Source organism: Plectropomus leopardus, chromosome 16 (genome assembly GCF_008729295.1).
Source record: "Plectropomus leopardus isolate mb chromosome 16, YSFRI_Pleo_2.0, whole genome shotgun sequence".
NCBI lineage: Eukaryota > Metazoa > Chordata > Actinopteri > Perciformes > Serranidae > Plectropomus > Plectropomus leopardus.
Window position 1 is genome coordinate 23,345,868 of NC_056478.1, and position 19,623 is coordinate 23,365,490.

Genomic DNA, 19,623 nt, shown 5'->3' on the forward strand with positions numbered 1-19,623 from the left:
AAAATAATTAAGAACATCTGTTAGGCTGTCACTTACATGCATGACAATACCAACAGGAATCTAATCAGTATTTCCACAATATATGATTATTGCAGGGAAAAAAATAATTTGCTGTGCAATGCTATAGATGAAGCTTTCGATCACTAATATTTATCTGCAGCACAATACAGGGGTAAATGATGGAAGAATTACAAATCTGCAGTGTCTGAATGTGAAAAAGACAAAAAGAGGGAGAGGACTTTTTTTTTAAAGATTTAACAATGAAATTCCCTTCAACTTGTCACCTAAAACTTTCATGAGTTAAAAAGTCCCTTAAGTCTATCTTAAGACAGTGATGGCATTCACAAATTTTCACGAAAAGGGTTTTTGTTTGCTGTAATTTTTCCTCCTTTTTGTACTGGCACTGAAAAACGAACTATGTAATGTAATGTAATTTTATGTGAGCGATTGGGGACAAAATTGTGTAATGAAAATGTAAAGGTGGGGTTACGGCCAAAGATGCTTCAAAACGCTGTTAATTATGCTTCTAGTTTTGTGACGTGTTTGTAAAAGTATTGTGTTGTCCAAAGTGAATATAATGTATTTTTGTCGCATGTCTGTAAATTTGTTGCATCGCTGGTAAACAAATGCAATGGATTTCTATTCAAAGGAGGTCAAGGTCTAATAAAAAAAAAACAAAGTTCCAACTGTGGCTCACACTTCTTTTAATTTGAATGTGCAAAAATGTAATTTTAGGATCAAATTCATCTCTGGCCGAGGCCACCCAGGAGCAGTGGTGGAAATTTCATGGTATGTAAATGCTTTTTGCAATGCAACTTTAGACTCAACTGGATTTTGATTCAAATTCTAAACCTGATTTGATAAAATTAAGTCTAGAATACTACAATTTTTTTTTAATAAAGTGAGTAGGTCTCAGTATGAAGTTAGCCAGTTTATATATGTGTGGGAATATATGCTTAAACATAACTCGTAGTTTCCACATATGCACTACACAATAACACAGAAATGTTTTCAGAAATGCACAATGCAAAAAATTATTCTGGCAACTGGTTAGGGTGGGTTCAGCCAGCTGTAGAGCCAAAACAAAAATGAAACTGCTATGCTCAGGAAACACTTCATATGTGCTCTGCAGGGTGTAGATGAGAAGTTCTGCACAGCCTCGTCTGATGCCCAACAATGAACATCTGTAACTGGCTGAATTTCAATAGTTAATCATAATTAATTGCGTTTTTTAACCATGTTTTTAATTATTTTGCATTTCAACACAGTTATGAAATCCCCATTGACAATGTAAAACAATTCTTACCAGATTGTTTTATTAGAAATCAAATGGCAGCAAAATCGGCATGGGACGAGCATGAAGTGGACATGTCTGTAAAGAAGAGGCTTGTGTACCCACAGAGCCTGTGGAATAGCCATGCTGTTTCTCCATCGCCAAAATTTAGCCTAACTCTGGAGTATAATTTTGACCTTAGGTCTTGTTTCAGATGATACCACTCTCAATATCACCTTGCTGTAAAACTCAGGCTGGTACAGCCTCTTAAAGATGAGAATTTTGGCTGGTGTGAAACGTGATTAAAAAAAAAAAAAAAAGTGCTTCATACACAGACCTTAATCGCATCGCAATTCACACGTTAATGCTGACAGCCCTAGTTTCAAGTTTACACCTTGGCCCAGTAATTGCTTCAAGATTTAAGTCTGTAAGCATCCACAAGGGAATTTAATCAGCTCAGTAAAATGAGTGCCAGATCAATGAGCAAACATTTTAGTTAATGTAACCTGTCACCACAACTTCAGTCCAGTTTAGTAAGCAAATATTAAAGCTGGGTTGTGTAAACACAGTATAAAACAAAGCCTGGTTCTGCAACTGAATCGTCTACTTATCACCTCAGAGACAAGGTTTGGTTCATAGTGACAGCCTGGTGGTGCATTTGTCTGATCACATGTATAAAGCTTGAACCCCGCAGTGTTTAGTGGGGAATGACTGAACATTTGCACCAGCTTTAGAATAAAGGTCTCCATATGAGCCTAACAAAGTAATCATTGGATTATCAAACAGCTTCTGAAACCAACACACAATAAGTCATGACAACGTCAAGCAAAACGTGTGGCGTTATTCCCATTTGTACAATTCAGCAAGTTAAATCCACAAACAGAAACAAAGATACAGATTTGTCTAGTGGACGGGAGGCAGTGTGATGGCCGTTTGGAACAGGTATGAACACTTTTACCTTTGGACGATGGATAGCATGACCTAGTTTGTCTGAAGCATACTTAGACTCTGAGTTTGTGTTTCCTTTGTATTTTTACTGATCTGAGCTCTTTTGTGTAATTGCAGTGCCATTTCAACACTACAAATTTGATTTAACTTAAAGTAAATTGCCTGAACTGCCTTTCAGATCTTCCCTCTCTCTCTCTCTCCACTTGATGACAGCTTTGCACTGAGCACAGGGGGTCTACAGGAGGGGGATTAGTTAACATTGGGAGGGGGGACTGGGGTGGACGGGGTGTTGAGGTCACGCCTCTGGCCTAAAAAGGCGAAGCAGAATACCAGCAGCAGCGAGCCGCTCTAAGAATAACTCCGGGCCTGAGGCTCAGAAACACGGCCTGAATGTAACAGCACCTAATTCGATTCAGACTTTCACTAATCCATAAAAAGGAAAGAAATAAGACTGACTATAGATTTAGATCTAATAACTTTTCTGCAGCATAACTATATACTACTGTCCACACTGACATCATGTGACACCAGCAGCAACATTGGCTGGTGGGATAGAGTTACCTTTAAGATCTCTCTTCCAATCTCTTGTCCCTCCTTCCCTTCCACCGTCCGTCAGTCCCCGTGGTTGATCTAATTCTGTCAGAGCCGGTACAGGGTGGGGGCAGGCGGCGCTTTCTACAACCATAGCCCCAACCAGGCAAAGGGCAAAGACAGTGACCATCTTAACTTGGTCTCTGTCTGTTTCCCCAGCTTCATCCACTGGACGGAAGTCAGCTGTCTGGACCACCTCGCAATCACTTGGAAATTTTTTTGACTTCTGGAACAAGAAAAGAAAAATGCAGATTTAAGTACTAAGACTGAAGAAAGTGGTGTAGCGTTACCAGTGAGTTCAGGTTTTCCATATATCCTCACATGACGTTGCTGGATTGGAATTAAACACTGGGATTAAATCACACAGAGGGGTTGAGGATCTACCATACATTTTTGTTTTCATGGCAACTTAATCTGCACAAAGGATTTACTGTTGGAATTTTATTTTGAAACAATGACTGAAACAGTTGAAGGTAAAGTATTACTACATCAAGAATTTCAACACCTTATTGCATAAAGGAAGCTTTTAATAACATACATATGAAACTCTTGCAGGGCTGTTTTGTTTTGCACTCCGATGTTGTGCTGTCTGGTGTGTGTTCATGATTGGAAGTATCTAAAAATATGCTGCTATCATGTATCGGCTATTTGTAATGCAGCTTTAAGACCCCTTTGACATGGACAGTGCCGTGTAGGATCTGTCACCATCAACACTGTGCTTCTTGCTGGATTTAACCACATCAGCTGATACTGTTATATGCTTTTTGATGATTTATATGCATTAATAATGAAATAAGAAAACCAAGAGGGCCTGAAAGCAGACAGAAGTTGATAACTTAAGAAGATCACAACTTTATTCCACGCCCATAATGTGAAACACACACACACACACACACACACACACACACACACACACACACACACACACAGAGGTGTTTTTAGGTTCATTAAATGTCTACTTGCAGAGTGGAGATGAGCAGACTGTACTTGTACAGACACTTTTTATTAATGCACATTACTTACTAGTTATGAGGCACACGCAGTGACACACACACCCACATACAAGCCAATGAATCTAATGCAGGTAGCTTTGCTACTTTCTCTTACTTTTCTTTCCTACTTTGTCTTTTTTTTGTATTTCCAAGGTAGCTTGCAATCTGAATCACTAAGTGTTTGTTTAAAGTGCAACAAATTGTTTAAGGAGCTCCCTCCTCTACGTTTGCCCCCCATCTATAATTACGCTCATATATTGACATCATTTTCTCAGGATTGAAATTGTTTAACAAAATTCACTCACTGGCTTTTCCGGAGCTTTCAAACACATTGTAATCTGTGTCATCTGTGGATGAGTTAGGACGACACCTTAGCAGCCACTGACGAGGACAAGAGACATTTGGTTGAAAGCTTTGGGGAAAGTTATTGAGTGGAGAAAATGAGACAAGGATTACCATTGCTTGAAAATTCAGTTCCTATTGGGTTCATGTTTAGTACTGAGGAAATTTTTAAAAAATAATATAACAGTGATCTCATTATCTCAGGATGTCAAATTGTTGTCTGTTGATTAGCCCTGAATTATCTCCTTATTAAGAGAAAACAAATGGTGGTAATGGGACTACTAATTTTATCATCTTGAATTGTTGATGTCTTCCTCTAGGATATGTCGTCCCTCTCACATGGCCATAAGGACTGACCTCGACAGACTGTAAAAGTACGGAAGCCTATTATCCTGTTAGAAATAACTAATTATTATTAAACCTCAGAATATTGTGCTTAACAAGACATAAAGCTGTCTTAACGTAATAAAGTCCAATCAGTTAAGTCAACACAACAATATCTGAAATTCTGAGATCTCAAGATAATTAACTTGTTATCTTGTGATAACAGACATTAAGATTTCACTTGTGGATTGCACTTTCTTCTTAAGAAAGAAAGTTCAAGGCAAGAAAGATCTTAACGGTAAAAATGTTTTGGAAAACTCAACATAACGCCTCGCTTGGTTTTGCTGTGGAAACATTAAATGTGCTGATACTACAATGCTTCTGGCGGTCCCATTTAAAAGAGTATTCATGCCAAAGGCTATTAATAAATACCGTTTCTTGTGTGGTTTTTTAGCAGCAAGTGTGTTAAAGAGCAATCATAGGAGGTATGACAGGTCAGTCAGGAGTGTTTACAAAGCTTTTGGAGGGGTGAGTTGACATCTGTGAGGCAGAGAACATATGTGTTTGCAAATGCCAAAAAGCCAGTGGGAAAAGCAACATTTACCCAATTACAGCTGCTTTTGATTGGAAAATTGTCATTTTCCAAACTTAGATTACAAATAAGCTGCAAAAAAGACAGGGGACATGTAAGTTTTTTCTATAGTACTTCACCCTGAAATGAATTTTTGTGTGTCAAATACTCACCATTCTTGATGAATTGGAGTAAATGGGGTTCACCTTTAACAACAGCAAAACTATGTCAAAACATCCATTTACAAACTCTCACACAACTTATGTAGTTTACTTTTTCGAGTCGTTTGCTCAGTACTGCCTAAACAGCATGAGAAGTCCATGTCTGAGACAACTCAAGTTCAACTTCAAAGTGTTTTAAAGAGAAAGATTTAGCAAAAATGTATGTTTTTCGGGAGTACTGAGTTAACGACTGGATAAACGAGGCTTGAAATATACTGCACTGATACGAAGTTGTGTGAGAGTTTTGAAATTTTCAGTAAATACTTAAATGAATCAAGGATGTGCAACTTTTCTGGATTTCTGTGTTTACTGTGGAGTCATGCATGAAAAACATTTTCTTCAAGAATTCAAGGTAACAGGGAGTGAGTAATTGATATACAAATGGTCATTTTGTGGATGAAGTATTTCTTTGACTTCCTGTAATGAACTAGCACCTGTTTATGCAATCTGAACTGTCTAAACAGTTGTATCAACACTAACAGCAAATGCACAACAATTAAGCTAGTTGGAGAGATGGAAACCTAACTTGATTATCTGCATCATCACACTCAACCAGCCGGATTGTAAAGGTCTCTGCTGCGCTTAATTCGCTCGGTGCACCCATTAAGGGCATGTTATGACCACGCTCCCCTGTATTCTGACTGAACAGGCAGCCACTAGCTGCTAATGACTGCTCTGAGCTTAGCTGTCATGGATACCCAGTGAGTGTCATCCACAGTGTGGAGACAGGTCAGCCATAAAAGGAGGAATTGTACATGGATGACTGCTCAAACCATTTAGAGTTGGGTTTAAAAAGTGATAGTCAACAGAGGCATTAAAGTGAAGGGAGGAGGGATGATTCACAGTGTTTTAATGCTTTCAAGCCCAGTGATATTGTCCAAAAAGTGCTCACTAGATATGTTAAAAACATGCACATTTAGATTTTTCACATATTTTTCTGTATAAGTGGGATATTAGGCCTGATGGTGGTACCTGAGGATAGGGAAAGTAACCATGGTTCCAAGTTTTCAGCGTGTTATTGCAGCATTAAAAGAGCAATATAGATCATAGCAGCCCACAGAATCATAAAAACTACAGCATAATATTTAAACTACAATTATTTGACCTGGCAGGGCTATACAAAAGGTCATCAGGACACCTGAAATCTTAAAGACTGAATATTATATCTATACTTGAACTCTATAATGTGGTGGACCAGAGCCTTGGATAGACCAGGTGGCCAGTTGGTATTCTTAGGCAAAAATTGTGGTTTTGGTCTGATGTTTGATACTGGTTTTCATGAACTTGAGTGCAGAAACCTGAGTTAGGCAGGTTTCATACAAAGACACAGCAGCCGGTTAGGGAGGTGAGTACTATACAGGATGACAGTATGAGCTCAAATTGATCCATAACAACCTAAAGGAGGAAGCAAAAGTCTTTTTACTCTACAGCTACTAAAATGTCCTGTATGAGATATTACCCAGTGGTCTGTGGTTGAACTGGGCAGCGCAGCAGGCGTACAACCACAGCAAGACCTCAGTAAATTCTGTGGTTGAAGTAGGAAGCCTCTAGTCAGCTTGAGTTGCAGACTGCTATCTTTAATTAGAAGTGAATTTAACTTTTAGAGTAGCCTAGTTTTGGTTGAATGTAATATGACTGAAATCTCTACGATGTTTTGAATAGTTTATGTATTTTAGAAACTTTACAAGCTCTTCATAAAATTGCAGACTAGAAACTACACACTGAATGTTAAAATTTGGGTTCATGACCAATAAAAGCACACTGTTGATGGCTTTTGTTAGCTTTGTTGATTGTTAAAAAAAGAAACATCTCATATTAGGCTATGTGCTGCCAATTTCAGAATTTAAGTCACATTTTAGTAACTAATTATTATCCTGAATACATTTGAAATAAGCTACAGTAAATTTTATACAGTAATAGCCTGTCCTCCGTTCTAAAGATGGGAAGAGTAGAATATCATACTTGAAGTTTTACATGTTTCCCTGACATTAGCATGTAGCTACATGTAGCAATGTACTTGTAGCTAGGAGAATAACTATAATAGAGTAGATATAGCGACACTTTCAACTGTGAAAAATCACCAATATAAGCTTCCAAACCAAAAGCTTCACAACAGGACATGTTCCTGCAGGAATATGATTTAAATGAAAGAGAAATAATTAACATCAGCAACCAATGTTACACGTTTCACTGATTTTCGCATGTAGCTACATGTATCTGCGTACACTACTTGCAGTACGCTGCCTGGAGAAGATGACCATATGATGAAAGCTGATGTCAGTTTGCCTCAAAAGTAGAAAAAAAGGTCTGAAGGTCTGTACTTTTATGAGAGCTACTGATGCTTTATGTAAAAGTGAACACAATTTATATAAAAATCCAGTGATAGTTTTTATTTTTGTTGTTGTTTCAGTGATAACAGTGATGGTCAAGGTGAAAATCTCACAGTGATGGTTACACTAGATTAAAAATAAAAAAAATCTTGTTGAGAGAACACTGTATCCCAGGTTAAATGAATTTATTTAATTATAATTTAAACCATTCAGCCTTCCAGCCTGTCTGAGGAGTGACCCCTGATGACCTCCATAAATTGTTGAAATTTCATTTCAAATATTATTTATCCAAATTTAATTTAAAATTAATATCAATTAAGTGTTACGCCATGCATTCACCATTGGTAGATATTTTCTTTATGTGTGAGTGAATTCTTTAAGTGTTTGTTTTTTTTCTAACTATTAACCCTAAAAAAACAGAATGATTAATAACATAATCATTTCCATCCACTGCTATGCTATGACAATAATTCCACAGTAGCGATCCGGAGGTATCAAATGTGGTTACTCTTATTTTGAACGGACCTGTTGGAGTCAGAGTGATGACGTTAGATAGAGGTGTGTGTGTTGGTGTGTGTTTAGAGTGCTGCTAAGCTGTCTGAGTCAGCAGTAATGGAGTAACCTACAGTAGCTGCCAACAGTGGCTGAAGAGAGTCAACAGGTGGCCTGAGCTCTCGAGCACACCCACAGTGACATTAGCAACTTCACTCAAACTGATTTTACCCAAAAGAAAATAATCCTCGATCTTTCATCTTAAGGGAAAAGAGTCAAAATTACAATGATGCACTTTTGAAAATCTGTGTTTACAGGTACAGTATTGCTATTTCTTTCAACATTGTACCATTACAAATTTAAATTGTAAGATTCGTTTGGTTCCTATATAACAATACTATGCAAGGATGGGTCGACAAACAGAGTGCTGGGAAAATTGTCAGCAATGTAAAGATTAAACTTCTGACAACAAATGTCACCTGATCCACCTTCCCAACCCATTTAGGAATTCACTTTCTCCTTTGAAATTTAATCTCATGGCATAAAATGCAACTGGATATATAAATCAGAGCCTGAATTTACACATACTGGAAAAATGTGTTTATGTACTGACAAAACTAATAGCTCATTCACTTGCATCATCAAAATACATGGCTAGAATGACAAAACTTTACTCTGCATGTAACTAGATGCAAAGCTATGCTGTGAACACTAAACATCTTAGCAAACAAAAACTGGAGTTGGCATCTGAGGTTTTTACTAGAGGCAGTTATGAAGTAAAAATAAGGACAGTAACAACAAAACTGAATTTGTAAAAGTCAAGCTTGCAATTATTGGTCTACTGCATAACCCTGTTCTGACATGGCTGGTGTGTGCAGGGCAAGGACCCCAATGCTGACATACGCATTCAGAAACATTTCAGTGATCTGTTCACTAAAGAAGAGATACTAAGCTCACAGGGATGGGTTATTTGTCTCATTAACTACTAATAATCAGTATTGGTAATTTTGGTTGACCCCTAGTCTAAAGGTAAGGTACTTTCTGAGGGGATACCGGGTGCTTTTCATTATGGTAACCTGTCTCCTCACTTCCTTCACTTGCATCTCATCCTCGCATCTTTGCTTCACTAAGTTAAGGATGAGGAAGAGAGATGAGAAGACGAGAGATGCAAAGAAGAGACGAGTGGGATGCACCTGTGTTTCCTCACACTAAGCTTCTCCAGTAGCCTATTTTCTTCACACTCCTCAAGGTAAATTCATGGGACTGGAAGATCCTCCATGATGGTGAAGGGGGAGCAATGTCGAGAGGGACGAGAGAGGACGTGAAGAGGCATAAGTTAGCTTGATGAAAAGCATCCTTGTCAATGGAAAATGGCAATAAGGGGGCCTGGGAAATCAGGACTCAAGTACTACACTAAAATACAACTTTGAGAAATAAAGGGATTAAGAAATAAAACTGTTCAATAGAAGGCCATATTTCAAACTCTGTATCTAATCTCAGTTTCTTTGCTCTGCAGCACGGTCGTTGACCACCACCACCACAATGGTCATCGATGGTAAGAATGGAGATGCCGGGGTGCCGCCTGCACGACAAAAGAAAACTTTTGTAGAAGACCTCCAATCCACCTTCAGCTCCCCACTGGCCTGGATCTTGGTTCTGGCTCTCATAATTACATGGTCTTGTGTTTTTGTCATCATGTTTGATCTGACAGACTACAAGACTGTTTCAGGTAGGTGTTTTCTCTTAATGTACTCTGCACTTTTGGTTATTGTCACCTTTCAGCTACTTAGTCTATAATTTTTTTTACCAGCTTCCACACATAGCTAAGTCAAACAGGTTGTTGCTAACTGTTAGCACACTTATGGCACCAAATGCGGGCCAACTTTGACTCACATATGGCTGCCAATTTACTCCAATTTCAAGGTTAGCACTTTGGTGAATGAAAGAAGATTCAGCGCCAGTTAGAGGCACTGGAACAGATTTTAGGGAAGTGTTACCACAAAAACGGCCCAATGTTTGCCTCAAGTTTAGTATCCAAGTGGTCTGGCCACTGAGCAACCATATGCTGCATATGGTGTAACTTAGTATTATGTGGAAATATGCATTCTGACTGAAGTGATATTCTGTATTTTTCTGGCAGATTATGAGGTTTGATTATACGTGCTCACACATTTGCAAGGGTGTAGGCTGGTTCCAGATGTGGAGAGGCGTGTTGAAACATAAAAGCATACATAAAACACACACACACACACACACACACACACACACACACACCAGTGACCTAAATGTCCCCAAAAAGTCAATCTTTTTTAAAACTAGGAATGCAACTTTTGTCCCCATTTGGACAAGTTGTCCACAACAATTTCTTTCTTAAAGGGTTTGACCATAGGAAGGGTTAACGCCAAACATTTAGAGTGTTACTGCATGATGTATGAAGACAAAAAAGATGTGAAGACTGGAATATTGCCAAGAGCAACAAAATGGTAGCAGTCCAGAAGGTGTTTTTGTAGCCCGAGGCCACATTTATATGGTCAGCAATGTTATAAACTGTTATTGTTTCAAGTTTCTTGTCCTGCTACTCACTGATTCTAGTGGTGTGTTTAATGACTATATTTCCTTTCTATGCAAGCAGAAAGACTTGTTTCTGTTGGCAGACTTTTAAAGTTTTAAACAGTCAGTTCAGCAAACCATAGATATGTAATTTGTTCATTTCATACCTATATAAGCATTTCTAAAGTGACATAGTTTAGATTACACTCATGTGTACTCTGAGTTTCACATCAGGAGGAAGAAGGGACGGTAGACACTTATGTGAGATAACTGCAAAGCAGCAGACCACTGTTCAAGAATAACAAAGGGGAGTGTTTTTAACAAGAGTTCTTGATATTTCCAGGTGTATTTGTAGCGACCCAATTTGGTATTTTAAGCCAAAACATGATCTTTTCCAAACCCCAACCCAGCAGTTTTTGTGCCTAAACATAACCGCATGTAACCACAGTGTTGTCACAACCTCAAATTTCAAAAATTGAAATGTAAAGAAATGTCACGTTTCAACATATCCACTGTACATGAAATGTACAAATGTAGCTTATCCTTGGTTTACTAGAACATACAATGCCAACATTTATTCAGGCAAGGGGGTTGGATGCTCATCCTGAGGCCTGAAATGGGGTAGCCAAGGATCTCTTCAACTGTGGGCTTAAACGTCACTCCTTCTTCACTCTCTCCCCTTTCAACATGAACAAAACGGAGAGAAGGTTATATAGTCTGTATTATATACAGTATATATATATATATATATGTTTAGATATATATATATATATATATATATATGTGTGTGTATTTTTTTTTGTCTTATAGGTCAAGTGTTATTTTGTCCCCTTCTCTTTCTTCATTTTAGTATGATTCTATATCTTCATGTTCCTGTATAACACATTGAACTGACCTGGTATGAAAAGTACTAATTTTCACCTTTCTCTGTTTGGTGATATCGCTAAGTTGCAAGCAATGGTTTCATTTCTCCTCACAACATTAAAACAAACAATGCTTCCAGAAGAGAGAGTCATTAAATTATCTACTCAATTTTCTAACCCTAACATCAACATCTTCCTTTATTGCTTCCTAATTTCCTCAACTACTACAAATGACTCTCACTTTAGATTATTAGAGAGTCATGCAAGGTACTGAAATAATGTAGCAAAACATAGCAGTGCATACATTTTCCACAGACTAAATGCTGCCCGTAAGATATCATTCATGATCAAATTTTGGCCTTAAAACAAACAACAAAAGAGCATGAGATCAAAAAAACTTGATATTGTTATAAATATCAACTTCTCTTTTGTTTTTTTATGCATTTATTAATTAGAAATTATGTTTTCTTACGATGTAACAGGCAGCAGTGGTCTGCATGCTACATTTTTATCACAGTGTGAACACAGAAACTTCATTTAACAACACCTCCTCTTTCCTTCCCCTCTCCTCTTTTTGCTGCACAACTGTGCTAAATGTCTTTGCTTATTGCCGCTGTGTTTCTCATCCAACCAGGTCGTCCTCCTCTCGTCAGGAAGGTTTTAAAGGATTCAGGCCGTAGAGGCAAGGCACCTTATCAGCTACTAACTCCTCAGACTAGAAGCTTTTCCTAAAAGTGCTCATTAAAAACTAGCTGACTAATTAGCTAACATTGACTGCTAATATTAGCTATCAATGTTAGAAAGTCCTTCACAGAGAAAAAGGACAAGCTGCTTTATTTCTGCACCTCTGTCTGACACTGACAGTATTCTATTTGGATAACACGATACTGTGGGTAGTTTGAAGTTTAGTCTGTGTAGTAGAGATATTTCTGATGTGTATTATTTTTTAGCATGTTTATCCTTTATTTTTTATGTCTATTGTGTGTGGTTCAAATCTGAAAAAAAAACCACAAGTATTGGGATTCCAACTAGGAGAACAAAAAACTGATGTTTGAAAGTATACTTCAGGTGAGTTTGATTTGCAAAACTGGTCCTGGAAGATAATAAATAAAATAAATCACTCTCATCTGAACTCTGCCTCTAAAATGCATTTTATGGCTATATTATTTTCTGTTCTATTCCTTTTTCTTTATATATTTTTTCTTGTTTTATTTTGGCTGTTGCTTTTTATGTAGCTCTGGATGCACTCGGGGCTCGGAAAACTGTGAAACATGCAAAACTCTTATCTGTGGACAACTTGGTTTTAGCTCAACAATGAACAAGCACTGAACGAGGAGATAACGTGTAGCACATAATGTAACAACAACTTGTTTCTACAGTGATACTCTCTCACAGAGGCATGGACTTAAGTCTCTCAAACTCGAGTCACAAATTTGACGATTTAAGACTTGAATTGACAAAAATCACAAACGACTGGCAACTTGACTTGGACATTAACACCAGTGACTTGTGATCTTACTTGTACTTGAGCTTTTTGATTTGAAAATACTTGATACCTTCCACCAAGTCAATGTAGGAAGAGAAACTTATAGGCATTTTCCCAATATGAGACGAGTTAAATAAAAGACAGGACAAACATAAAAAATGAATTCTGCTGTGTTACTGGTTAATAGTGCCATTATGCTAAAAAAGTGTGTCAGCATTAGCTTTTCTTTCTTATTTAAGTTCATTCACGCATGTTTTAACAAAGATATGCAACTTTTAATAACCGTTCATGGCTTTATAAATCCAATTGGTCATAACTCTGTTGTTAAAATCAAACTGACTGTGGCAAAGACAGCATTACATGTCATGATTTAGTACAAAACTGGGACTCACTTGCAGAGAAAAGCATGGAGCATCAATCCAAGCATCATCATCTGGGGTCAAGCACAAGAGGGCAGTCAGTAAAGGCAGAAAAATCCGTTCTGGAAAAATCACAATAAAGCCCATAAATCCAAGTAGAGTTGAAAACCAGGGAATCAAACATGAGAATAAGGCTGGAAAGCATGAACACACACTGGTGACATGTCAATCTGTCAACTGAATGGGGGAAACATCGGGATTTTAAATACAAAAGGCGATTACTAACACATGAGTTAAAGAAGATGCAGGTGAAACACACGACATCATCAACAAAGGCGGGAAAACTGGACATAAACACATGAACTTAAACTTGACAGAATACCACATTATGACTTGAGTAGGACTCGAAACTCGAAGTTAGGAACTTGGGACTTGATTTGAGACTGGTCAGACTTGACTTGGAATGACGTGGGACTTTAATGCAAAAACTTCAGACCTACTTTTGACTTGCAAAACAATGACTTGGTCCAACCTCTGCTTTCTAAACCTCTTGATGAGATTCAAATTTGTTCAACTGCCCTAATTTAAAATGAACAGCGGTCCTCCTTCATCAAAGTGTCTGTCAAACAAGTTCAAGTAAAGGGAGACTTTGCCTCTTCTATTTAAAAAAACAAAATTCCCACTGTCTAGTCCTGTGTTGACTATGAAATATTAAATTTAAATGCAATGATAAAACTCAATATTCTGATGGGATTAAAAGCAGATAATGAGTAATAAGTTGATGAAAGAGGGTCAATGTGATATTTTTGCAAATGCTCTTTGCGCAGCAATACGTGACAAAAGCTTTTTGCAACGGTTAAACTGGAAGGTGGGTGATCCCTAATCTTAATAGAATATTAATCAGCTCCCTACATCCAGATTACATCTTTTTGAGTTCAGCGCCAACCCCAGTTTAACCCTTCGCTCTAAGGTTGATGTTTTCTGACATTTCCTCAGTACAGAGGGATGTCTGTCCTGAGAAAATGTCAAAGTAAGAGTTCAGAAACTCTTACTGAAACTGGATACGTTTGGCTGGTTCAAGAACAAACAAGGTAAACAATCTCAGTCAAACTAGATGAGTGACTGGATGATAAGATATAATTTTGTCCCTGCTCCACCAGGAGGCCTCAGTAAGATCGGCCAGGACCCCATGAAGGCGGTGAACGTTGCCATGGAGGAATCTGCAAACGTGATCAGTGTAATATTAAAATTTGCCTCCAGCCTGGTTGCTCCTGAAGAAGATGAAGGTAAATTCACTGTACACATGGAAAAAACAAATATACATCCCATAAAGCTATGTAAAGCATAGCATTTATAAGTGCATTTATGTATTTTCCTCTCTTACTCTTTAGGGACTCTATACGCAGTGCGAAAAAAAGGTTTGTATTGATGCTATTTTTGAATGTACTTTCTGTTGCGTTCATCACTCTGCTGCGGCCTTGCTCGCTGCTGTATAAGTCTTGTTTATGTTGTGCTGCAATACATGTGCTGTTCTTTAAATTATATTTTTATAACCTATAAAAAGCATCTCATTAAGTGATACTGTTGCTTTAATTCAAGTTATTACAGCAAACCACACATGTACTGCCACTACTTGACTTTCAAAGGCAAAATCTTTTATTTGTAAGGGTCATCAATGGATGATCATTCTTAAGATGGGTAATGATGCCACTGTAGCAATCTTCTACCTTCATAGATGTAAAAATACATACAATGTGTGGCTGAGGGACTGAGGGGATTGTTATTATGGAGTTTAAAGCTGACCTGATGTATAAACGATCTCAAAGATTTAAGGTGGTTGGAGGAGGAGGAGGAAGTGGAGGTGAAGATTAAGAAAACAAAAGGTATTTTATGATTATTGTTTTTCTACAAACATTAAAAATAACGATGGATGCAATCCACCCTGTCCCTGACCCTTGTAACAGTGATGGAGATAGTAAAATAATATACCCCCAATAATCAAAAGGTATGTGTTTATTACTTGACAGTCCTAATAACTTTGCTAAAGCTTGTCTGTTTCTCACTAACTTAATGTCATAACTGCCTCCACTGAAATATTAACCTCAGGGGCAGAGTGAGGGCTTCCACTGCTCTGAGTGTTTTAAGTTTTATACCTTCAACTTTGTGTTACTTCTCCTCAAGTCTCTTTGACTGGATCAGCCAATCAACGGAGCAAAAGATAAATTACTTCTGATATTTACAGCTATTCCTATCCAATCTTTGCCTCTTTTTTTGTGGCTGGAGTAAAAGTTAGTCATCCTCAACATTTTTGTCTTATGGTTTCAGAATGATAAGACAGCTGGAGTTAGATTAGATACAAAATAGGATGAAGGCTATACACGTTGTTTTTTTTCCCCAAGCACCAACCTCCAAGGCTTGAAAAGTGAAGCAAATGTGGAAGTGCCGAAAACTAGATTCTCAAATTTTCTCACTGGTTTATATTTTATAAAGGCACGGAATCAAGCATATTTAAGGACGAGGCCACTTGAGTGACAGACTTCCAGTCAGATCCACTCCTCACTCCTTCCACAGCCCCAGCCTCTTGCCCAGATATGCTCACTTCAGGCCCCCAAATGCCAGTCCGCACACCAATGGGTGACGTCACAGTAGCTATATCCATTGTTTCTACAAGTTATAGTTTTTGTCATAAATGTTGTAAAGACTTTTAGGCATTCTAATTTCTTAAATGGTTTGAAAAATAGTGCATACAGCTGCTGTAAATGGGGACAAAAAATAAAATAAAAAATATTTACGTCTGGTTTTGCCCCTTACTAAACTTACTGAAACGGACAATCTACCATATGTGAATCACCCAAACAGTAACATGTTTGATCCGGATAAATCTGTCTTTTTTTTTTTATTTTGCTGATTTGCCTTTTCTCTTTCTGTGTTTTAGGAGAATTTTTACCCTCCAGAAGTAAAGGTATGTAGGTTTGTGTTTGGCACATTCATATTTGAGCTTGACTGTTTACAGAGTAGACGTAAAATTAAACTAAACGTAATCTTCCTAAATTTTCTATTTAAAGTACGAGCTAAGTGTAAGTGCAAGTTTCTCCGTATCTACCAGATGTTTAATAAGCAACTGCTTACAAAAAGTTTTATATTCAGCCTAGATATCAAATAAATTCACAGAAGCATAAATCACTTATATGCTATTATATTATATACTTACATACTATTCCATAATGTTGTAAACGTTTTTTGGGAAGAGATTTGTCACAATGGTTTTATTCTGCGGTTTATAAGGTTCATGTTTTCATATAGATTAAAATGAACATGTTTCCTTTAGTTATAGGGATGCAAGCAAAGACACAACCAGTGATTGAAGTTGTGGAGGAGGAGGAGGAAGAAGAGGTGGCAGAGGAGGAGGGAGAAAAGGGAGATGAAGTGGAGGCTGCTGGGGAAGAGGAGGGAGAGGAAGAGGAGGAGGAGGAGGGGGAGGAGGAGGAGGAAGAGTATGAGGAGGAGGAAGATGAAGAGTATGAGGATGACTATGAAGAGGAGTATGATGAGGCGTATCAGAAATATTATGAAGAGGAGGAGGAGGAGGAGGAGGAGGAAGAAGAGGAGGAGGAGGAGGAGGAAGAAGAAGAGGAGGGAGCAGAAGCTGTGGAGGAGGAGGAAGAGGAGGAGGAAGAAGAGGAGGGGGAGGAGGAAGAAGAGGAGGAGGAGGAGGAAGCAGAGGAGGAGGCAGAAGCTGTGGGTGAGGAGGAGGAAGAGGGTGAGGAGGGTGAGGAGGAAGAAGAAGAGGAGGGGGAGGAGGAAGAGGGGGGCGAAGAGGAAGAGGAGGAGGGAGTTGAAGCAGCTGCTGATGAAGAGGAGGATGGAGAGGAAGAGGAGGTGGGGGTGACTGCTGAGGTGGAGCAAGATGAGGATGAAGACGACGAAGATGAGAAGGAACCTGCAGCAGCTGAGATTGATGAAGATGATGATGAAGATGAAATGAAAGAGGAGGCAGCAGAAGAGGAGGACAAAGATGATGATGAAGAAGAAGAGGAGGCAGATGCTGCTGATGAAGATGATGATGAAGTCTCTCCTGAACCTATCTCCACCTCTGAGGACGAAGAGTCGGCGGTGTCACCTGACTCTGAGTCTGACGTACCTGTTGACGCCAAAGACAGCGACAAAGAAGAAGTCCTGCCTGATGAAGATGACGAAAAAGATGAAGATGACACCAGCGACGAGGCGTTTACTGACACCTCAGATGTCAGTGAATCTGCACTTCTCTCCAGTGAGGAAGAGGACGATGAGGAGAGGGACGATGATGACGATGAAGATGACAAATTAGCTGAGGGCGTCATGTCATCTGACAGCGACGATGTCATTGCAGAAGACAGCGATGAAGACCTGGATCTTCCTCCCATTCCTGCCATCAGTGATGAGGATGAAGATGATGATCATAAACTCGCTGAGGAGGAAGATCTTCCTCCTTTACCTGTTGCTGAGGATGATGATGATGAAGATGAACACCTAGAGGAAGAGGTCAAAGTTGCTGAAGACACAGATGAGGATGATGATCTGGACCAATCAGACGAGGACATCTCCGTCGCCTCCTCCGAGCACTTTGCAGACGATGAAGATGACGAGGAAGACAGTGACCTCAAGGACCTCGACTTGGACCTCGACCAAGTCCACGTCGACCTTGACGATGATGAAGATGACAAACCTGATGATGTCATTAAAGAGGACATCCATGACGACGAAGATGATGATGATGATAAAGAGGAGGAGGAAGCTGACGTCCCTCCCTTTGAGAGCACAGACAGCGGAGTCTTAGGCGATGAAGACGAGGATGACGATGTTGCTCTTAAGACAGATGAAGAAACTGTCTTCAGCGATGACATCTCCTATGACACAACCGATGATGATGATGATGACAAAGATGATGAAGACATCGACACCAGTTCATTTGAATTCACTTTCGACCAAGACGAAGAAAAAGAAACATTTATTGGCGCTGAAAAAGAGGACGATGATGATGATGATGATGATGATGATGAAGTCACATCAGAGGCCCGAGCTCGTGAGGATGAGGAAGAAGACGATGAAGATGATGATGATGAAGATAAGGATGAGGATGACGATGTTGATGACCTCTTGTTAGCAGGTATAGTCCAACATAACTGAAAACTTTCATTTAAAAGTTTTATTATGCAGTGGGGGAAGAAGTACTGAGATCCTTCACTTAAGTAAAAGTACTAATACTTTGCTGTAAAAAATACTCTCTTACAAGTAAAAGTCCTGGATTCAAAATTGTACTAAGTAAAAGAAAGAAAGTATAATCAGGGACAATGTATGTAAAACACTGAAGTATAATTACCCAATCCCGAAACAAATAAACAAACACAAAAAACTTAAAATGACTCAACAACACTGTAAAAAGAAACTATTTGTTTTAACTTTAACTTTAAAACGTTTGTGTCGGGGTTGCATTTAATTTTTATGTTGACTGAATTCAGGGTTCCAACACATTTTCATGGACAAAATTTCAAAACTTTTCCATGACTTTTCAATGCCCCCCTTTTTTAAAGCCCTACATGAAACAGTTTACATAGATGACTATTTCCCAGAAGTTGAAAAAAGATCCATTTACTATAAACCTGTACTGGTGGAATAAATCTCAAGAATTCAGCGATTCAGAATAAATGTCACAATTCACGCAATCATAGCCATTCAATATATGTGTTGAATGGAAACTGTAGTGACGTGTACTGGTTAGGAGAGGAACTACGGAGCATCTTACCCCTCTGGTTTACAGAAACTGCTACAAGAAAACTGCTCAGAGGTACTTACATCCGTAGATCAGTCTCTGGACTACATGCGCCAAAATTTTCAATATTTCCTTATAAATGGTGTTGGACATGCAGTAGTCTGCTGAAGCCCCTGGGCAAATCATAAAGTGTAACTCATCCCGATGGCTTTTCCCTGCAGAGGAAGTCTACCGAGTCGACAAAGATATTTCATGGATCAAAACAAGTTTAGAAATGACTGTCCCCTGAGCTGCCCCGACCCTTCAACTTTGACCGGACGTGATGACGCCGTCACGCCCGATCGGAGGAATTAATTAAATTCGCATATTTTACGCATCCTTTCCCATATGTTATGCTGTTCAAAATATAACAATTGTTCAAACAACTCATGAGTTTTTATAGTAAAACAAAAAAGTTAATTATTTACAAACAGTGCTGTTCCACCTCCTGTCAATTCCCTCAGCACCCACCTCACGGCGCACTTGTTCAAAA

At 38.6% G+C, this 19,623-nt stretch overlaps 1 protein-coding gene and 1 long non-coding RNA gene across 7 annotated transcripts in view; one reads left to right on the top strand and one right to left on the bottom strand.

The window, feature by feature from the left end:
• The first annotated feature begins 2,874 nt into the window (after nucleotides 1-2,874).
• Nucleotides 2,875-19,623, top strand: part of LOC121955129 (probable serine/threonine-protein kinase kinX) — a 32,729-nt gene continuing 15,980 nt past the window's right edge. For 3 of the 6 annotated variants that reach the window (XM_042502947.1, XM_042502948.1, XM_042502952.1), the window contains exons 1-8: nucleotides 2,875-3,285; nucleotides 9,601-9,813; nucleotides 12,132-12,179; nucleotides 14,503-14,628; nucleotides 14,734-14,760; nucleotides 15,169-15,225; nucleotides 16,278-16,304; nucleotides 16,671-18,488. In XM_042502947.1, coding sequence (XP_042358881.1) covers nucleotides 3,267-3,285; nucleotides 9,601-9,813; nucleotides 12,132-12,179; nucleotides 14,503-14,628; nucleotides 14,734-14,760; nucleotides 15,169-15,225; nucleotides 16,278-16,304; nucleotides 16,671-18,488 — 2,335 coding nt within the window. In that variant the 5' untranslated portion in view covers nucleotides 2,875-3,266. Of the gene's footprint in view, nucleotides 3,286-4,466; nucleotides 4,521-9,600; nucleotides 9,814-12,131; nucleotides 12,180-14,502; nucleotides 14,629-14,733; nucleotides 14,761-15,168; nucleotides 15,226-16,277; nucleotides 16,305-16,670; nucleotides 18,489-19,623 lie in introns of all 6 variants that reach the window. The other 3 variants (XM_042502949.1, XM_042502951.1, XM_042502950.1) reach the window with 3 other exon arrangements.
• LOC121955131 lies at nucleotides 11,228-19,342 on the bottom strand. Its single transcript, XR_006106603.1, has 3 exons — nucleotides 19,175-19,342; nucleotides 13,376-13,464; nucleotides 11,228-11,313 (listed from the first exon to the last, which is right to left on the bottom strand). It is a non-coding gene; the product is annotated as an uncharacterized LOC121955131 (long non-coding RNA).